General features: G+C 43.3%; 1 protein-coding gene across 1 annotated transcript in view; it reads left to right on the forward strand.

Moving 5' to 3' along the window:
• LOC144784018 (SCO-spondin-like) overlaps positions 1–18952 on the forward strand; it is a 1726865-nt gene that overhangs the window by 336607 nt on the left and 1371306 nt on the right. Inside the window, exons 33-35 of the mRNA XM_078662721.1 lie at positions 4000–4070; positions 4410–4647; positions 16944–17096. Of these exons, the coding sequence (XP_078518847.1) occupies positions 4000–4070; positions 4410–4647; positions 16944–17096 (462 nt within the window). The remainder of the gene's footprint in view (positions 1–3999; positions 4071–4409; positions 4648–16943; positions 17097–18952) is intronic.

The following is an 18952-nucleotide window of genomic DNA, read 5'->3' on the forward strand; positions in this document are numbered from 1 at the left end:
GCAGCTTAAACCCCAGAGTAACTTGTGTGGGTGATGGTCAGTGGCCTGTTAAAGGGGCTTGTGTGGCATGTTTGAGTGAGGGTACTGGGTTGTGTATTCTCCAGAGAGGAATAAATGGTGACCCTTGGGACAGGGTTCAGACCTGTCTGTTGTGTTGGCATCAGTACTGAGGCATTGAACCCGTGCCAAGAATGGTGTGATGATACAGCATTCAGTGACCTTTGGCAAGGATGGGCATACACCTGCTCAGTCCTTGTAGGTGTTTAATGTTCTCGGTGCATTGAATCTAGGCCCAGAAGGGTTCTTAGTGCAGTCTGGGTCCCCTGTACGGATAGGCTTCCAAACAGTTGAGTTGGATGAGTGTTCTTAGCATATGAAGGCAAGTGGAAGTTCGCAGTATTCAAGGACAACTGTCGAATGGTGTGTCTTGTCAGAACCCATTACCACTTGTTACTGCTGAGTAGGTAAGAGTACCCATTAGTGATGGCTATACCGTCCCTATTTTCAGCTGGACGGTAGCACGTCTTGCAATTGGGTTCAGCCCATTCAGTACACCCGGATTATATTGCTTTTTTGACCAACCGGTTTTTTACTTTTTATTGTGGGTGAGCCTCAAAACGTGTCTCACCCACGGTAACCATATGGCATTCAGACTGTGTGCATTTATCTGCAGTGTCAGCCTTTTAAGAAAATTCTGTTGCGACACATCTAGATTAAGGGGCATTTGGCTGGTTACATATAAACACTTGTGCACACAATTATGCACCCTTGTGTGGTTTGCACCTGGGAGACTATTGTCATGCTCAGCCCGGTAACTGTGTACAGGTAGCATGGTGCAATGGAGACTCTGCAGGATTAGCTATTGACCTGGGGTAGGCCTTATAATGTTAGCATACACTAATAGGGAAAGTCAGTGTGATTTACTGTTTTGTTTGTAGTGACACTTTATTATACACATAGGGAAAGAACTACCTTAGAGTGCAGTTTTGCTTCCCTTAGGCCGTATAGAGACCATTGACATATCGAATTAAGGCATAACCTGTGGGGTAAAATCAATTGTGCAAATTCCAAAATGATATCTATACACTTTATGGGTCATGTTTAATGATCATATTTCAATGGCTCAGCTCAAGATCAGAACCCAGACCTTTTGTCACCCTGCTGTGCCCAGTTTTATTTTAGATTTGCATAGCCCAAACTTGACCTGAAGATATCAGATTACAAAGCGCTTTACATGAGTACCAGTTCTGTTACAGATGCACACATTAATTTTTGTTAGGCATAGGGAGATTAAGTGATTTGCTCAGAATCACAGGATGTTGAGCTTCGTTGCCAAGTTTCGAACCCGGTTCCCCAGCTTCAAGATCGACCGCTCTAGCCATAAGGCTACATCAACTCCCCAGTTAATTACATATCTTTCCAGCAGCTGGAACAAAGGCCTCCCCACACAAAGGGAGCAATTAACAGAACTTCACCTAGCTCCTTAGGAGGAAAGAGATGGGGCTGAATGATCTGCCTCAATCAATCTGCTGTCACACTGTAGTGGGTGTGGGCCTGAAGCCCACTGAACAAAGGAGGAAGCCCAGGCAACTGGAGCCAATCCAGGAGGGGACTCTCTTTGACCTTTTGGTGTCAGTGACTGCTGAGTGGCACCGCTTTTAACCGTCCCAGCATGCTGTGCAAGAGGGTTGGGACAGGGGCGGAGAGGTGATGTGGCACCTTAGGATTGACTAGGGGTGTCTGGTTTCCGCAACCTTCCTCTCCTCTTAAAATCTCTTGCACAAGGGAGTGATCTCTCTTGCCTGGTGTTTTTCTGCACTTCACTGCTGGACAAAGGGGATGCCATGGAAAAGTGGAAGGAAGATCCCCTTATGTCCAGAAAGGACTAATGAGTCTGCCCAGTTGACACAGGCCAGTGGGTCTTCCTAAGGGCTAGTGAGGCTGGCCCCCTTACACCCACTGAGGACCTGCTAGGGGAAAGCCCTGGACTGTTGTGCCCAGAAAGTAAGACCAGGAGAAAGGCTGGCACAGGGAGCCAGAAGAACCAGCTCCCTGAGGACTACACTGTTTTGGTTGTGAGGAGGTCTGCTGTGACTGTCCATGGTGGCTAGAGCTCACCACCAGGAGTACAATAAGACAAATATCATCAAAATCAGTCCAACAGGGCTTGAGTTATGGCATTTTAAATCTTGGCAACCTCTGATATTTGGTCTGCACCAAGTGCGTGGGCTCTGCCACTGCTTCTTACTTTATCCTGGGGTGGGTCAGGGCCCGGGGTCGGCACAGGATTTATCTCTCATGGCGGGGGCATGCATGGTTACCCTACCCAGACTCAGTATGGTCTGGGGACCCCATACCCCAGGCGTAATTATCATCGAAGGGTGGGATTCGATCCCTGACCCCTGAAGGCCAAGCATGATGGGTGAGCGCCATCACGCCCCCACTTATCCCGGCTCCCGGTGACCTTATCTTGGGGGAGCAGACGACCACCGCAGAAGGCTGCACCTGGGCAGCAAGAGCGGGCAGGGAGAAAGATGCTGCAGACTCCCATACCCTTACTTGGGGCTGGAGGAGCAGCGCTGGGTGGGCTCCCTCAACTTCCCTCAATGAAATAGAGGCATGGGGTGCCCGAGAGGGACCGGGTACTCCACCCAAAGAAAACACCCACAAAGAAAAGACATGGGGGGTCCCAGCACAACGTGACACCCGCTGCTATAATATCCACTGTCTCACTGGAGCATCCCATTATGACCTGTGGGGCTTCCTCATTTGTGCATTTTTGTCCATGTGGTGGCCCAGGATGGTATGGGCATCACCAATAAATTGCAGGAGGTTTGGGGAGCTTCAGGAGTGCAGCAGCTCCCACTAAACAATGTTTTACGGGTAGTGATCCTATGTTTTGGAGGGTCAGAAATCCAGGACCTCGCCAGGATTTTATTAATGTTTTTAGGCACTCCCAAGGCTGTAGCTTTTGCTCTAAAGCTGGAGGTACGTCACTCTCTACGGGTTGCATAATGGCTGCAGTTGTTGTGGCCTGAAGAGCCTGAAAGTGTTTAAAGAAAACACATGTCTTGAAGCGCTCTGTGGGGCCAAGTCTATGGTCATAATGCAATAAACTTAAAATGTGATCCCTCTAGGGGCTGCTTTTATATTTGCATTTTTATGTTTGGAAAATGTATAAAAAATACACATGCGCATGTTTTGCTCTATTAATTTAATAATGTTGTCATCATTATTGATCAAAGAGAACATGCTTTAATAACATTAATAAGTGCCTTCACGCATGATTATTGTTTTTGAAGATTGCATTTAAGTACAAAATTATGATTTTAACATGTGGTTTGTTGCTCTTGAACATTGACCAAGCCAATAGACTTACTTGAAATGCTTATATGATTCCTTTAGGGGATCATTTGTCAATATACAATTTCATCTATGGTATTTTACAACATGCCTATATATATACATACATATATATAGATGTATATATATATATATATATAAATAATAAAAAGTATTGCATAATATTCAGTAGTGTGTTTGTAATAAATAAAAATGAACAATTACTGATCGGACAATCATTGATTGAGTGTTATGATTGCATGCCAGTGAATAGTGATTACTGTCTCACACCATCTCCCCCGAGTAGGCCATGGTCTGCTCTGCCTCGCTACCCTGAGGGAGTCAAGCTCTACAATGGGGTGCTCGGTTCCCATTAATCACAATTGTTGACCTATTACGTGTGCAAGCCACACAACTAATAACCCAATTTCCTACAGTATATAAATGTATATTCATGAAGGATATAGGGGCAGGCCAAACGTTTGCTTCTCTGAGGGCCTTTAGCAGTAATTGACCATATCTTGGAGATGCTTGTAATGGGATGCTTTTAGGTCTGTACTCGAGTGCAGTGGACATATGAGGTACTGTAGTCTTTTTGATTCACTCTCAATGCCTTGTTTACAGATAGTGGGATCAGCACTGCTGCTCCACCCAGAGACAAGAACCAGACAGTGACCCCATGTGAAGAGTATTCATGTGGAGATGGCAAATGTATCTCATTTAAACAGGTAAGCATCAGAGACCAGATAGAGCATTCCACATCCAACCACACATCGCCTCCGTTCTTCTTATTAAAAAAAATAATACTTTACTGTGTGGGTTCTAAAAAGTATGAATTCATACCAATGTAATGCACCAGAAAGTCATACGATTCACGATAATTTTGATGTAAAAATCTCATCATTAAGACATTGCAATTATGTAAGCTCTTCACGGGTCATAAGATGCAAATCTTCCTCCTACTTTCCTTTCTTTCTCCCTCCCTACTTTCCTCGTTCTCTCCACCCATGTAAGTCTTAGCCAGTCTCTTTCACCTCTGTATTTTTCTTTCTGTACTTCTCGCGTAGGTGTGCAATGGGATAGCTGATTGTGGGGATGGAGATGAGACCTCCGGTTGGATCCCCACAGATGAACGATTCTGTGGCCTCTGGGGGCCCTGGAGCCCATGGGACAGCTGCAGCAGATCATGTGGCACAGGAGTACAAACAAGGAAAAGGGTCTGCAGTAGCCCCCCACAGGATGTGCTTTGGCACTGCAGAGGAGAGGGGATGCAGGCCCAGCAGTGTTTCACAACTGCATGTCCAGGTAAGGCTCACATACACAAATGCAAGTTCCAAATATTGTTTAGAAGTATTGCATTTGTGGATGAATGAAGTAGAAGTTCAATTGCATTGTAAATGTGGGATAGTAAAGTAGCAGGTGAGTTATAGAAAAGCTGTATGAGTGGTTCGGTAAAGTTGTAGCCTTGGTTAAGTGAAGTTGATGTAGCTCAGTTGTGTTATCAGTGTGGGAATGTATAGAAGGATGTATTGTGTGAATGTATTGTAGGGGTAGGGGAGAAAATCTTTAAGCGTATGCCAGTAAAATTGTAAGGGTTTTTCATTATACTAAGGTACAGCTTGTTGTTCAGCAAACATATATGGATGGTTTACTAAAAATAGCAGTGGTTATTCAGTAATATTTTTGGTTTGATTAAGCAGCATTGTAGGTGAAGTTCAGCAAAGCCTTAGGGAGGTTCATTACATTCATGTGTGCACTAATAAAGGTGCTGGTGTAATTGAGTAAAGTTTTATTTCTGGTTCAATAAAACTATAGGCATATGTCATAAAGTTGTATTTGGGGTTCATTAAAACTGTAGGTTTAGTTCAGTAAAGTGTCAGATGAAGTTCAACTATGTTTTGGGCAGGTCCAGTAACGTTTACGGTATCTTTGAAAGTAGGGTTAAATGAATGTTTAGTTGGTCTAAGAAAGGCGTAGAGTGACGCACTACAGTTGAACAGATGGTTCTGCAAACTTTTTATGTTTAAAAATGATTTACTGAAACAGAACCAAAGTGAAATACTGCAACATATAAGAGTAAACTCAGTATTGAGACATGCCTTCTAAAAATCAATAACAGTAAAGGAAAAATAATAAAATAAGCATGAAATCAATAATAAATATAATACAAATAAAGACAAATCTCATAAAAGACTAAAAAGGCAAAGTCATAGCAAAATACAACTAGCATTTTATGAAGTTTTCATACATTGGTATGTGGAGTGGAAAGAAGAGAAAAGAAGAAACGATGATTCTAAACAAACAATGACTAATAAAGAATAAGAGGATGGTAAGGAAATGAAAGAGATGTGAGTACAAGAGGTGTGCAGCGAGCTTTAAAATGGGACTTGAAATATACAAAAAGAAAGACCAACAATAATTGAATTCAAGGAGGTTTAGCAACTTCAGCATTTTTATTATTGCTAGAGAAAGGGCATGAAAGGTAGGAGGTCAGGGGAAGCCAAACTAAATCTCTTTTAATGTCTTTGTGTAATAAGGATGAGTGAGAGGTATCCAGTATGTGATTATGACAAATTAAGTTCCACCCTGCAAATAAAGATACCCTGTAAAAAACTTTCCAATTGGAGGAAATTACTTGCAAGACAACCGAAGGAGATCCACTAATATGCCTTTAATCTTGTCACCTGACCAAATATCCAAACAGCTGCCAGTAAAAAGATTAACAATGTAAAAAGGAAGTGAGACTGAGAACAGTTGGGAGATTTTATGCCAAACACACTGCCAGGAAGATAAAAGTTTAGGACAAAGAAAGAACCTATGTAGAAAATCTCCAGTAGAAGATCTACATGACCAGCAATTGTTATTAGGTAAGAGTTTCATTTTAAAGAAAATGGCGGGAGTTAAGAACAGCCTATTGTAAAAAAAACATAATCTGAGTCGTGCGTGCAGAGCAAGAAGTGTGATGTATTTTATGCCACAATTTCTTCCATGAAGTGGTTGAAAAAGAAGTCTGAAGATCTTGTTCCCAAGCAAGTTTTGTTATGGTTTAGGCCCTATATGAGTTTTAGATAAAAAGCTTCTAGTAGGTAAATGCAGCTTTGACTTTCTCAGAAAAAGTGAAAGGGAATATAGGATCAACAAAAGAGTTATTCGCAATAAAGGAATGAGTAATAATATTAGTGCGAAGAGTATCTATAAGTAGAGCATATTAATTTCTGTGAGTAGGAGGAAGATGAAAAGGACTACATAATTCCTGAAAGGATATAAACTGGTCATTAGAAATGAGTTGGGAGAAGGTAGTAATACCTGTGGCAAGCCAAGAGGGCCAGTTAAGGACTTTGGGCCCGATGTAGGTAAATCTCATTTACCGACTCTAGAATACCGAATTTTACTGATTCGGTATTCTAGATTCGGTAAATGAGATTTAGGTAAAAATTTGGTAATTGTTACCGAATCGGTATGATTCGGTAATTACCAAATCGGTATTTACCGATTCGGTAATTGCCATTGATTCCTACGGGCCTTGAGGCCCATAGGAATCAATGTAAATTACCGAATCTGTAAATACCGATTCGGTAAAATTACCGAATTGTCAAGGGGGACAGGGTGTCACTTTGACACCCTGTTGCACCCCTGATTCTAGCTTGTGTGCCATGTGACACACATACATGCCCTTAGGGCATGTATGTGTGCCACATGGCACAGGTGTACATGCACAGATGTGCATGTATACAGGAATTTACCATTTACCATAAAATAGTATTTCATGGTAAATAACAAATTCTTAAGGGCCTGTGGATTTACCGATTAGGTAAATTTACCGATTCGGTATTTTACAGAATCGTTAAATTTACCGAATCGGTAAATTTACAGAATCGGTAAATTTAAGGCCCCCTACATTTCAAAAGCCAAATACCAGTCGGTAACGGCCAAAATCGGCTGTTACCGACCGGTATTTGGTGTTCTACATCGGGCCCTAAGTTAGATACCGTGATAGCAGAGTTATGCCAGATGGGGGATAGAATCAAGAGTTTAGAAGGAGAATATACCCAGGAAAGTAAGTTTTTGGCAATGCTGCTAAAATGATGTAACAAGTGGGAAGACATGTGCCGGGGTTTTTGGGAAATAAAGACAAATTGAATGATGGAAAAAGGGGAAATGAGCGAAAGTTCAAGAGACTGCCAAAGAGGAACCGAAGAGGCATTAGAGAAGTCTAAGGAAGACCAAATCTGCTTAGAAGTAAAGGCAGAATGATATTGAGACAATGCCACCCTTAGTTTTAAGCTTCTTGAGTTTGGATTAAGAAATTTGAGCCGGATGCTTATTCCATAAGAACTTGACAAGTAAATTATTGATAGAACAGAAAAATGCATAGGGAGCTGAAGAAGGAGCATTTGTAAGTATGAGTTACTCAGTGGTGGCCACTGGATGGTAGCGCAGCGGGTGCACATAGGAGGTGCAGCACTGGTGCACCAAATGCACATGGACTGCGCCAAGCACCATGGACCCTAGTCATCTGACCATCTACGCTACAATGCCAGCACCATCTACGCCCTTAACACCGGACGACACAGCGCCTGCCTCCTTTCACCACCGAATAACAATCAGGGCCCTTTTACCTGCCAAAACTGCAGCCACACCTTCACCTACCACCTCACACCAGCCCAATCCACTGCACAACCGATGAACACCAGATCCGACCGTCTTAGCTGTTTTCTGCTCAGCACACGCTTCCTCCACAAACACATGTGGAGACATGGGACCAATTTGAATCTGTCCTTCCCAACATGGCCTTCCTCGTGGAAACCTGGATGAACTCCACCTCTGCCCAGACATCACCACCAATATTCTAGAACGGCTACAAGATCATCCAGAAGGATCGCATCAACAAACAGGGTGGAGGCATCGCCATCGTTCGCAAAAGCACCCTCTGTCTCACCACTCAGTCGGACTACCACTTGACCAACATGGAGTACCTCCACTTCCAAGTCCAGACCAACCAGAACACCACCCTCTGTGACACCCTCCTCTTCAGACACCTGGACCCCGTCCACCCTTCAGCGACTTCATCATTGACTTCATTGCTCCCCCCGCAATCTTGCCTCTTCCAACTACATCCTCCTCGACGACCTCAACTTTCACATGGACAACCCCAACAACAAGAACACATCAGTCCTGCTGGAGAACCTCTACACCATTGCACTCAAACAATGGGTCCCCTCCCCAACACAGTCAGCAGGACACCTGCTCGACCCCATCTTCTCCATCAGTGAGAACATCACCTTCACCCACACCACTGAGCTGCTTTGGAGTGATCACTGCTGCTTCTATTTCTCCTTCACCAAACCCACCATAGACCACCACACCCACCACTACCTTTGCAGAGCTTTGAACAAGTTCACCATAGAACAGCTGACAACCTCCCTCAACAAAACCTCACCTCCGACTTCCACAGGCGCCAACACCTCAGTACGCAACTTCCACCGATGGATCTCCAACTGGGCTGACACACTGGCTCCCCTCAAGAAAGCGCCAGGCAAGCAGCACTCTAAAAAAGCTAGTTGGTTCTCTCCTGCCTTTAATAAGTCCAGAAACACCTGAAGATGGCTTGAGAAGAGATGGAGGAGCAGCAAGACCCCAGAAGACCACTCAGACTTCAAAACAGCTGTCACCGCACACCACCACCTCATTAGAACAACAAAGAAAGCGGCCCTACCAGAAAGGTTCAACACCAATGCAATCAATAGCAATGTACTTTTCACTGTGGTCAAAGAATTGGCCAAACTCAACACAGAGACAGCAGGCATCATACCCTCCCAAGACCACTGCAACAACCTCAGCACCTTCTTCCACGACAAGATTAAGGAGATCTCCAACAGCTTTAACAGCATCGACACCCAAGACCCTCACACCCCACTCCCAAACACCGCACCCAACGACACCAGACCCCAGCAGACCCTGCCTAAATGGACTCCCCTCACTGCTGACAACACCCCCAAGGTAAGGAAGAGCATCCACTCTGGTGCAACCTCGTACCCCTGGTCGCACAACATCTTCAATAAAGCTGACACCTTCATCACTCCTGAACTCTGCCGCACCATCAACTGCTCCATCAACTTTGCCACCTGCCCGGAAGACTGGAAACATGAAGAGATAAAACCCTTGCCGATTAAACCCTCTGCCAACCTGACGGACCTCAAGAACTTCAGACCCATCTCTCTGCTCCTCTTTCCAGCCAAGGTCATCGAGAAGGCCATCAACACCCAACTTTCCAAGTTCATCAAAGCGAACCACATCCTGGACCACTCCCAATTGTGCTTCCGAAGCACAATTGGGAGTGGTCCATGCCATATCTGAACTGGGGTGGTGTGGTGAGCAAAATAACGATCGATTAAACCCAGATCTGTGACTGAGGGTGAATGTTTTGCCATTGTGCAACATTCCATTCATCAATTGTTGTTTTTGCATTTGTCACCCCATGTGGGACTGTAATGCTCAGACGTGAGTCCCGTGCTCTCCATGCCACTGGAATCAAGCTATCCTGGCTGATGATGTCTGATAGCCAGAAACCGGTCCTAGGATGCTTGATTCCGGTCCAGGGAAGACATGGGTCGGCAGTTCGGGCTGGACTGTTCCCATGAGGCACAGGGTCAAGTCTGATTTGCATATGGCCATGTCTGAACTGGGGTGGTGTGGTGAGCAAAATAACGATGGATTAAACCCAGATCTGTGACTGGGGTGAATGTTTTGCCATTATGCAACATTCCGTCCATCAATTGTTGTTTTTGCATTTGTCACCCCGAGTGGGACGGGAATACTCAGACGTGAGTTCCGTGCTTTCCATGCCACTAGAATCAAGCTATTCTGGCTGATGACAGCTGATAGCCAGAAACTGGTCCTAGGATGCTTGATTCCGGTCCAGGGAAGACATCGCTTGGCAGGTCGGGCTGGACTGTTTCCATGAGGCACAGGGTCAAGACTGATTTGCACATGGCCATGTCTGAACTGGGGTGGTGTGGTGAGCAAAATAACATTGGATTAAACCCAGATCTGTGACTGGGGGTGAATGTTTTGCCATTGTGCAACATTCCGTCCATCAATTGTTGTTTTTGCATTTGTCACCCCGAGTGGGACGGGAATGCACAGACGTGAGTCCCGTGCTCTCCATGCCACTGGAATCAAGCTATCCGGGCTGATAGCCTGAAACCGGTCTTAAGATGCTTGATTCCAGACCAAGGAAGACATGGATTGGCAGTTAGGGCTGGACTGTTCCCATGAGGCACAGGGTCAAGACTGATTTGCAAATGGCCATGTCTGAACTGGGGTGGTGTGGTGAGAAAAATAACGATGGATTAAACCCAGATCTGTAACTGGGGTGAATGTTTTGCCATTGTGCAACATTCCGTCCATCAATTGTTGTTTTTGCATTTGTCACCCCGAGTGGGACAGAAATGCTCAGACGTGAGTCCCGTGCTCTCCATGCCACTGGAATCAAGCTATCCAGGCTGATGACGGCTGATAGCCAGAAACCGGGTCTAGGATGCTTGATTCCGGTCCAGGGAAGACATGGCTTGGCAGTTCGGGCTGGACTGTTCCCATGAGGCACAGGGTCAAGACTGGTTTGCATATGGCCATGTCTGAACGGGGGTGGTGTGGTGAGCAAAATAACGATGGATTAAGCCCAGATCTGTGACTGGGGGTGAATGTTTTGCCATTGTGCAACATTCCGTCCATCAATTGTTGTTTTTACCGAAGCAACCACAGCACAGAGACCGCCCTCCTCGCCCCCACAGATGGCATCCGCACCCTCCTCGAACAAGGCGAAAATGCAGCCCTCATCGTCCAGGACCTCTCAACCACCTTCAACCACACCCTATGCACAAGATTCCACGACACCGGAATCAAAGATAAAGTCCTGGAATGGATCCATTCCTTCCTCACCGGCCGAACACAGAGAGTCAGACTACCACCATTCCACTTTGAACCTCCAGAGATCAGCTGCGGAGTGCCACAAGGCTCCTCTCTCAGCCCCACTCTCTTCAACATCTACATGGTCCCGCTCGCAGCCATCGTCAGGAACCATGGACTCAACATCATCTCATATGCCATTGACACCCAGCTGATCCTCTCACTCACGAACGGACCACACAGTCGCCAAGAACAACTTTCATGACGGGATGATGGCTGTCGACCCCTGGATGAAGGAGAGCTGACTCAAGCTAAACTCAGAAAAGACCAAAGTTCCCATCCTGGGCTCCACCACCTCCACCTAGGATGGCTCCTGGTGGCCCACAGATCTTGGACCCCGCCCACACCCACAGACCACGCACGAAACCTCAGCATCATCTTAGACTCCTCGCTCACCATGAACCAACAGAATAACGCTGTCTCATCATCCTGCTTCTACACGCTATGCCTGCTCCAAAAGATCTTCAAGTGAATCGCCAGAAAGATGGTCACGCAAGCACTCAGCAGCAGGAGACTGGACTACGGCAACACACTCTATACGGGCATCACCCAGAAGCTCCTCAAGAAATTGCAGAACATTCAAAATGCCTCTACTAGGTTCTACCTCAATATCCCTCTCCACGGCCACATCACTGGCCACCTGAGAGACCTCCACTGGCTCCCAGTCAACCAAATAATCAACCTCAAACTCCTCACACATACCTACAAAGCCCTACGCAACACAGGACCTGCGCACCACAACCCCCGCCACACATTCCACGCACCTACCCTAGACATCCACTCCATCCATCTGGCCATGGACACCATTCCACATATCTGCAAGACCACAACAGGAGGAAGATTCTTCTCTTACCCCACAGCAAGGACTGGGAACACCCTGCCTCTCCACCTCAGGCAATCACCGTCACTGCCTCAATTCAAGAAGGACCTCAAGACCCAGTGCTTTGACTGAACCACGGTGCCTTTTGGTGGATCAACAGCCCCCCCTCCTACCTCCCCAGCGCCTTGAGACCCTTACGGGTATGTAGTCGTGCTCTACAATTCAACTGATTGATTAAAAAGTTAATAATAGGCAAAAGCATAATTTTAATGGTGGCTAATCTGCCCCACAAGGAAAGATGATGAGGAGACCAATTGGAAGAAAGGGTAGTGATTTTCGACCGTAGAGCTGCTATTTTGGCCTTAAGTGTTTCTTTAACGGAAGAGTAGTAAAGAATTCCTAAACATTTAATCCAAGAGGAATTCCATAAGAAACCAGTATTTAAAAAATGTCTTTAAGAAAAAAATTGTTAAGAGGCAAAATATCCGATTTATCAATATTAAGCTGATATCCGGACACTGTGAAGTAATGAAATAGAAGACAAAAGAACTCAGGCATAGAGGTTTAAAGGATGAGAAACATAAAGTAAAATGTTGTCAGCATAACCAGTACATTTAACATGAAAATTCTTATGTTTCTGACCAATGAGAGCTTGAGAAAGACGGAAAGATTCTAAAAATGGCCCTAAAGCAAGAATAAATGATAATGTGGAAAGGGACAACGTTGCCTGGATCTTCTAGTGAGTGGAAAATATCAAGACTGAAGACCATTAATGAAAACAGAAATAGAGGGAAAGGAGTATAATACTTTGATACAATATAAGAAGTCTGAGCCAAAACCATGCCATTTAGGTGCTCCGAAAAGTAAATCCCAATTAACACATTCAAAAGCCTTTTCTGTGCCTAAGGTGACTGCAGCCAAATGGATCTTAGACTTGTTAGTGCTGTGAATAATATTTCAAAAGGTACGAGAATTATCAGAAATGTTACAACCCTTTATGAAACCCGATTGCTCAATACCAACTAAAGAGGGGATCAAAACATTAGCATGCGGAGCCAGCATTTTGGAGAACATTTTGCAATCCATGTTAATAAGGGAGATTGGCCATTAATACTTGCATTCCCCTAAGACTTTATCCTTTTTGGGAATCAAACAAATCATAGCTTTTGCAAAAGAGCCAGCTTTAGCATCCATAGAGAGAATGTGTTGAAAGGAAGAGAGCAAGTGAAGGACCAAAAGAGAAGGACATTTAGAGTAGAGTTTGACTGTAAACTGATCCCGAATGGGGCCTTGTCTTTTGGGAGTGTAGAAATGACAGTGCAAATCTCTACCAGGCAAAATTGAGCCTCAAGCATGGAGAAATCTAGCAATTGGGTTTGTGATTTTGGAATTGAATGGAAGAAAGATTCAAAGAGATCCTGAAAGGGCAGGGTATCCTCAGTTTAGAGGAGAGACTCTGTGAAATGGAACATAATATACTGATCTTTAAACAAATTACGTCCAGAAGCTTCATATATGACTTCAATCCTAGATCTCTGTTTCTTAATTTTTAACTAGTTGGCCAGCATCTTACCTGCTTTTTTGGAAGCACTATAGTACTTGACATTTATTTTTGACAATACATTATAGCATTATTGACATATTGAAACAAGTATGGCTTGGATGAGTTAGTCTAGAACATCTTTATGGGAAGAAGAATGATAGGCATGTTCCAATTTCTTTATACGCTGGAAAAGGGTGGAAGACTCCCTGGGGACAGCTTTTTTTTACCTGAAACATAGTTAATGATATAACACCTAGCTGTAACCTTAGAACAGTCCCAGACATGGCGGAACTGAATGTCAGGGCCAATATTAGTTACAAAAAATTCAGTAATGAAATGCTCAAAACCCAAAACAAACTGCTGATCCTGTAGTTGCCAGTTGTTAAAGTGCCATCTGTTAGAGTGAGTCCACAAGTTACTGTGTTATAAATCGATAATTATGGGAGCGTGATCTAAAATGAGGATAGGGCCTAGTTTAGCATATGTGAGATGTTGTAAAAGATTCGTATCCCAAAAAATATAATCAATTCTAGAGGTGGAATGGTGAGAAGGGGAGAAGAAAGAGTATTCTAAAAGGTCTGGGTTATGTAATCACCAGGCATCAACCAACCATCTATTCGTTATGGTTCTGTAGAAGGCCTTCTGCATGTTGTTAGGGATGTATTCAAACTTAGATTTTCGATCTAAATAAGGATCCATAAGTTGATTACAATCACCCCCGAATCAAATTAGCATTCAGTATAGACATTATTTTGAAGGAGTGAGAATCCCAAAAGGGTGCATCAACCCCAGTAGGGCCATAAACACTCAAGAAGGAATAACAAATAACCATTAACATTGGTAAAGAGAAACAACCGTCTGCCATTGACATCTGATTCTTGATGTAAAATAGAAACATTTAAAGATTTGTGAAACAAAATACCCACACCATTTTTTATGATTGAGTGGAGGAGAACAATAAACAGAACCAAACTAACTTCTCTTTGACATATGTATGTCCTTCTTGAGAAGGTGATTCTCCTGCAGCTTGACAATATGGCAAGATAACCTGGACAGGTGAGTAAGAACCCTCTGCCTCTTAATTGGGCTGCAAAGGTCCGTATCGTTCCAAGAAATATTTTGGATACTATTTATAAAAAATGCAAAGCAACATTAAATACAGAGAAGAAAAGCCTCCTATATAAGAGTATAAACAAGAAGTTAAGAAAGCCCAAACAACAAGTATAATTACTCTAAACCATCCAAAATGTACCAATAAGACTTATATCTATGATGTAAGAAAGCAGAAAAGGAACACAAAAAAGGAAAAAAGAGCAAGGGGAGGATGTGGTCCCAGAAATGACCCATAAGAATTCATAATAGATTGACAAATAAACAGGGGAATAAGTAGGAAAAAAAGAGAAAAGGAAGAAATTAGAAAAGAAAACAGGAACAAAGGGGGGAAGAGTCTTCAAAAGACCCAGAAGATGGAAGAGGAGAGTATAGCCATGAAACTAAGAGATAAGTTGTTGAATTAAGAAACATGGAGACCAGGATACAAAATTAAACAACCTCTCAAAGAGAGGCAGAAGAATGAGTCTATAAAGTCAAAAAAGTCACAGAAAATTCATGTTCTGCTAGTGTCCATGGCCTCTTTTCTGTGGAGATGAATGAAAGCCTCAAGTTGAGCTGGAGGGGTCCATATAGGACCATAAAGGTGCATGGATGTAGAAGAACATATCTGGCACCCATAGCCCGTAAGGGTGAACATAGACTCAAAAATTCTTTACGACGAGCAGCAGGCACCAAAGAAATATCCTATGAAAAAAAGATCTTGTGACAAGACTAGATCATCTGTTTTTGCTGCTTAGAAGTGGAGCGAATTTACATAAGGTCAGTATATTGAAGAAAAAGAATGATGATTCCCCTGGGTCTGGGAGCAGAGCTATCAAAAAACAGAAACCCTCTCCTTAACATATAATTCTAGAGCAACTTTCAGCAATACATTGTTCCACAAGACACTAATTCATATAAAAAGTTTTTTTATTTGTTTGTATGTTAATTTGTTTAAGCAAATAACGTCAACATAATTTCACGTGTGAGCCTAAAAGCCAGGGTTCTCAATGGAACTCAAACCATGCACTCAATCAAAATCAAACATACTGCTAAATTCATACCATACCCTCTCATACTGTCAAACATAACTAACCAAGATGACATGTATAAAAAATACATTTCATTAATATAATGGTAAAAACATAACATAAGAAGAAAAAGCGGTGACGCGTGTTTCAGATGGGGGTCCACAAACCCCAATTTCCTTCGTCAGGGCGCAGCTGGTCAATTGAACATTGGAAGATTGGTAATTCAAGAGTTTCCAATGTTTTTTTTTATCCACAGTGCACGTCGGTTCGGTAAAATTATAGTTGTACGCAAGCAAAATTAAATGGCTAGCACAATACATTTCTGGGGATGGTGGAGCAAAGATTAATTTAGGTAGGTAATTCAGTTAAGGGTGCCAAGTGTGGTGAAGTAAAGTTGTCTGTCTTAATCAGTAAACTCAAAGGGGCTGGTCCATAGAATTGTTAAGGTATAGTTCAGTAAGGCTATGGCATGGTTAGCATTTCAAGTTTAGCTCATTAAAGTTGTATGCATGCATGTGTGTGTGAGTAGGTGTTTGTGTGTGTGTATGTGTGTGTGTGGCTGTGTCTGTGGGGCAAAAACGTATGGAGTCATGAAGCTGTATGTGTGCAGTGCAAAATCTGCAGGTATGTATCATCAGGTAAGTCTGAAGTTAGGGTAAGAGGGCTACATTTGTGGCACAGTTAAGTTTTAAGTTCTTTTCAGAAAATGTGCTTTGTAATTCAATGGCTTTGGAGAGGTTGGACAGCCAAGCCTTTTCTGTGGCTCGGTAAACTTAGGGGTGTGTATGGTCTAGCATTGATCAACAAGGTTCTAAGTGTGTGCCTTACAGGGGTTGCTGAATCAACTTGCAGCTGCTGTGAGTTAGTGTATTTGTGAGAGTTATTCAGTAAAGTTTTAGTGCTGGTTCTATAATGCTGTAGAGTAATATTTGTGATTGAATGAAGTCATAAACAGGTAATTAAATTCGTATACATGTTGGTCGGTTCAGATGTTGCTGTAGGCCAGTAACGTAGCAAGTGTGGTACAGAAAATATATTAGTGTTTAAGAAGGTCAAGGCGAAGGCCAATCAAGTTCAATGCATGGCTTAGTAGTGTTTTCTCTTGTTTAAATCCCTCTAATCTCCGCATTTATTTTGCCTCCCACAGTGGATGGAGAATGGACACCCTGGACAACATGGTCGAATTGCTCACAAGATTGTACAGGCATTATAGTCCGTCGTCGAGAATGTATACCACCACGAAATGGAGGACGTCACTGTACTACCCTGCCGGGGTCTTCAACCAGCCTAATTGAGATTGGTAAGTTTCCACATTATACCTACTACAATATCCAACCTCAAGGTGGCAAAGTGTTGTTTTGCCCCTTCCTTGCACAGACCTATAGGAGCCTGCCCACAATATAGGTATTAAAGACAGTGCTATTTGCATGATATAAGCATATGAGGATAGTCTATGATCCCTGGTACAAAAAACATCAGACTCATGAAATTAAGGACCTTTGTATGTATCAATGAAAAAACATTCCCAGGCTTCTCTCCACTCTTCCTTGCTTTAATATGAAACAATAACCGTATGGTACCAGAATATTGTAACTAAAATATTGTCTTACTGATATATTGTATCCTAATATTGTTTGCAAAAATATCACCCCAGGTGGTTAATAATAGAAAATCTGCACTCAATGTGACAATATTTTTATAAGTGATATTTAGGACACAATATTTCTATCAGACAATACTTCATCATCATCCACAATCTTAATTTGATCATCATGTGACCATAATAGAATAAAAAAAGATACCATAATACATATAAAAACATTACAAGTTTAAAGTACATATAAAACAAGCATTTGCAATACAATAGCTCTCGCATTTGCTAGAGCTTACGCAATTAGTATTGTAAATGACAATGCCTTTTATTTATGTTTAAAAACCCAAAACATAAATAGAAGGCAGTGTATTTGTATTTAGGGTGGCAAACTTATGGGACTTTAAATTGAAGATAAACCTGTCTCTCACAGGTCAAGCAGAAATGAATTGACCTTCGAAGATGTTTTTCTTTGTAGTTCCTAAAATGCCCCAATGGATGATAATGTCGTACAAGTCAATGGGTCTCAATACAAATGTATCGGGTCCACCACTCTTTTGAAACGTCTGTTGCTAAGGTATTGAAAAGACCGGCAGGGATGTTAAGCATCGTGGTTGTGCGTTGGGGTTGGGGGTGGGTGCTGCAACCTGACCCTTGTCCAAACTGCGATTCAAAACAGAAAGTCAGGGGGCTGACTGCATCCTTCATCATTCCAGATAGGTGGGGGAGGGAACTGAATGACTCCCCTCAAAATACGTCGACTCGAAACACACATTATATGAAGTGGAGACAGCAGTCTGTAAAGTGTGCAGGTCTCCCAGCCTTCGAAAGAGGGGGCCTGCAGAGTGAGTTCACAGCAGCAGCTCCTCCCATGGAAGCAATGCACAGCCACCAACATCTCTGTTAGAAATGGGATCCCTGGCTGGCCAGGGCTTGCGCCAAAGTCAGTCAGAGACCACCACTTCCACGTCAGGGCAAGGGAGTTACAAGCCAAGATAACCCCTGCTCACCCCCTTGGTAACGTAGCACGAGCAGTAAGGCTAAACTTGGAGGCAATGTGAGTTAAGTGTTTGCGCACGCACCCCCAGCAACAACACCCAAGGCCCACCACAAAGGAAACTCCACACAAGGTTATGTATAAAAATAGCCTTTGTATTACACCAAAACACATTAGATAAAAACACACACTTTACAATGTGCCAACAGGCATGGGCAGAATTTACAGGGGATATGTACAAGACAGGGCCACCTGGACCACTGTCAGGAATCAGCACTTTTAGAACTTGAAATACTGTTAGAAATAGCACTTAGAACATAGAGTATAAATCACTTTAGCACACAACCAGTAACTACTGGTACCAGGTAAGTACCACCTACGCAACCCTAACCACCTTAGGAAACTATTGCGCAGGGAACTAGGACCTCCCTAGCAACACCTGTACTAGGAGAAAAACAACCACCTAAGTATCACCATACATTTAGGGGTATAGGCACATTACACATGATGCATCACAACACATTCAGAGGTGTAGGGAAGGAAAATACATGATGCATAAACATACATT

This window comes from Lissotriton helveticus, chromosome 10, assembly GCF_964261635.1.
Source record: "Lissotriton helveticus chromosome 10, aLisHel1.1, whole genome shotgun sequence".
Taxonomy (NCBI): Eukaryota; Metazoa; Chordata; class Amphibia; order Caudata; family Salamandridae; genus Lissotriton; species Lissotriton helveticus.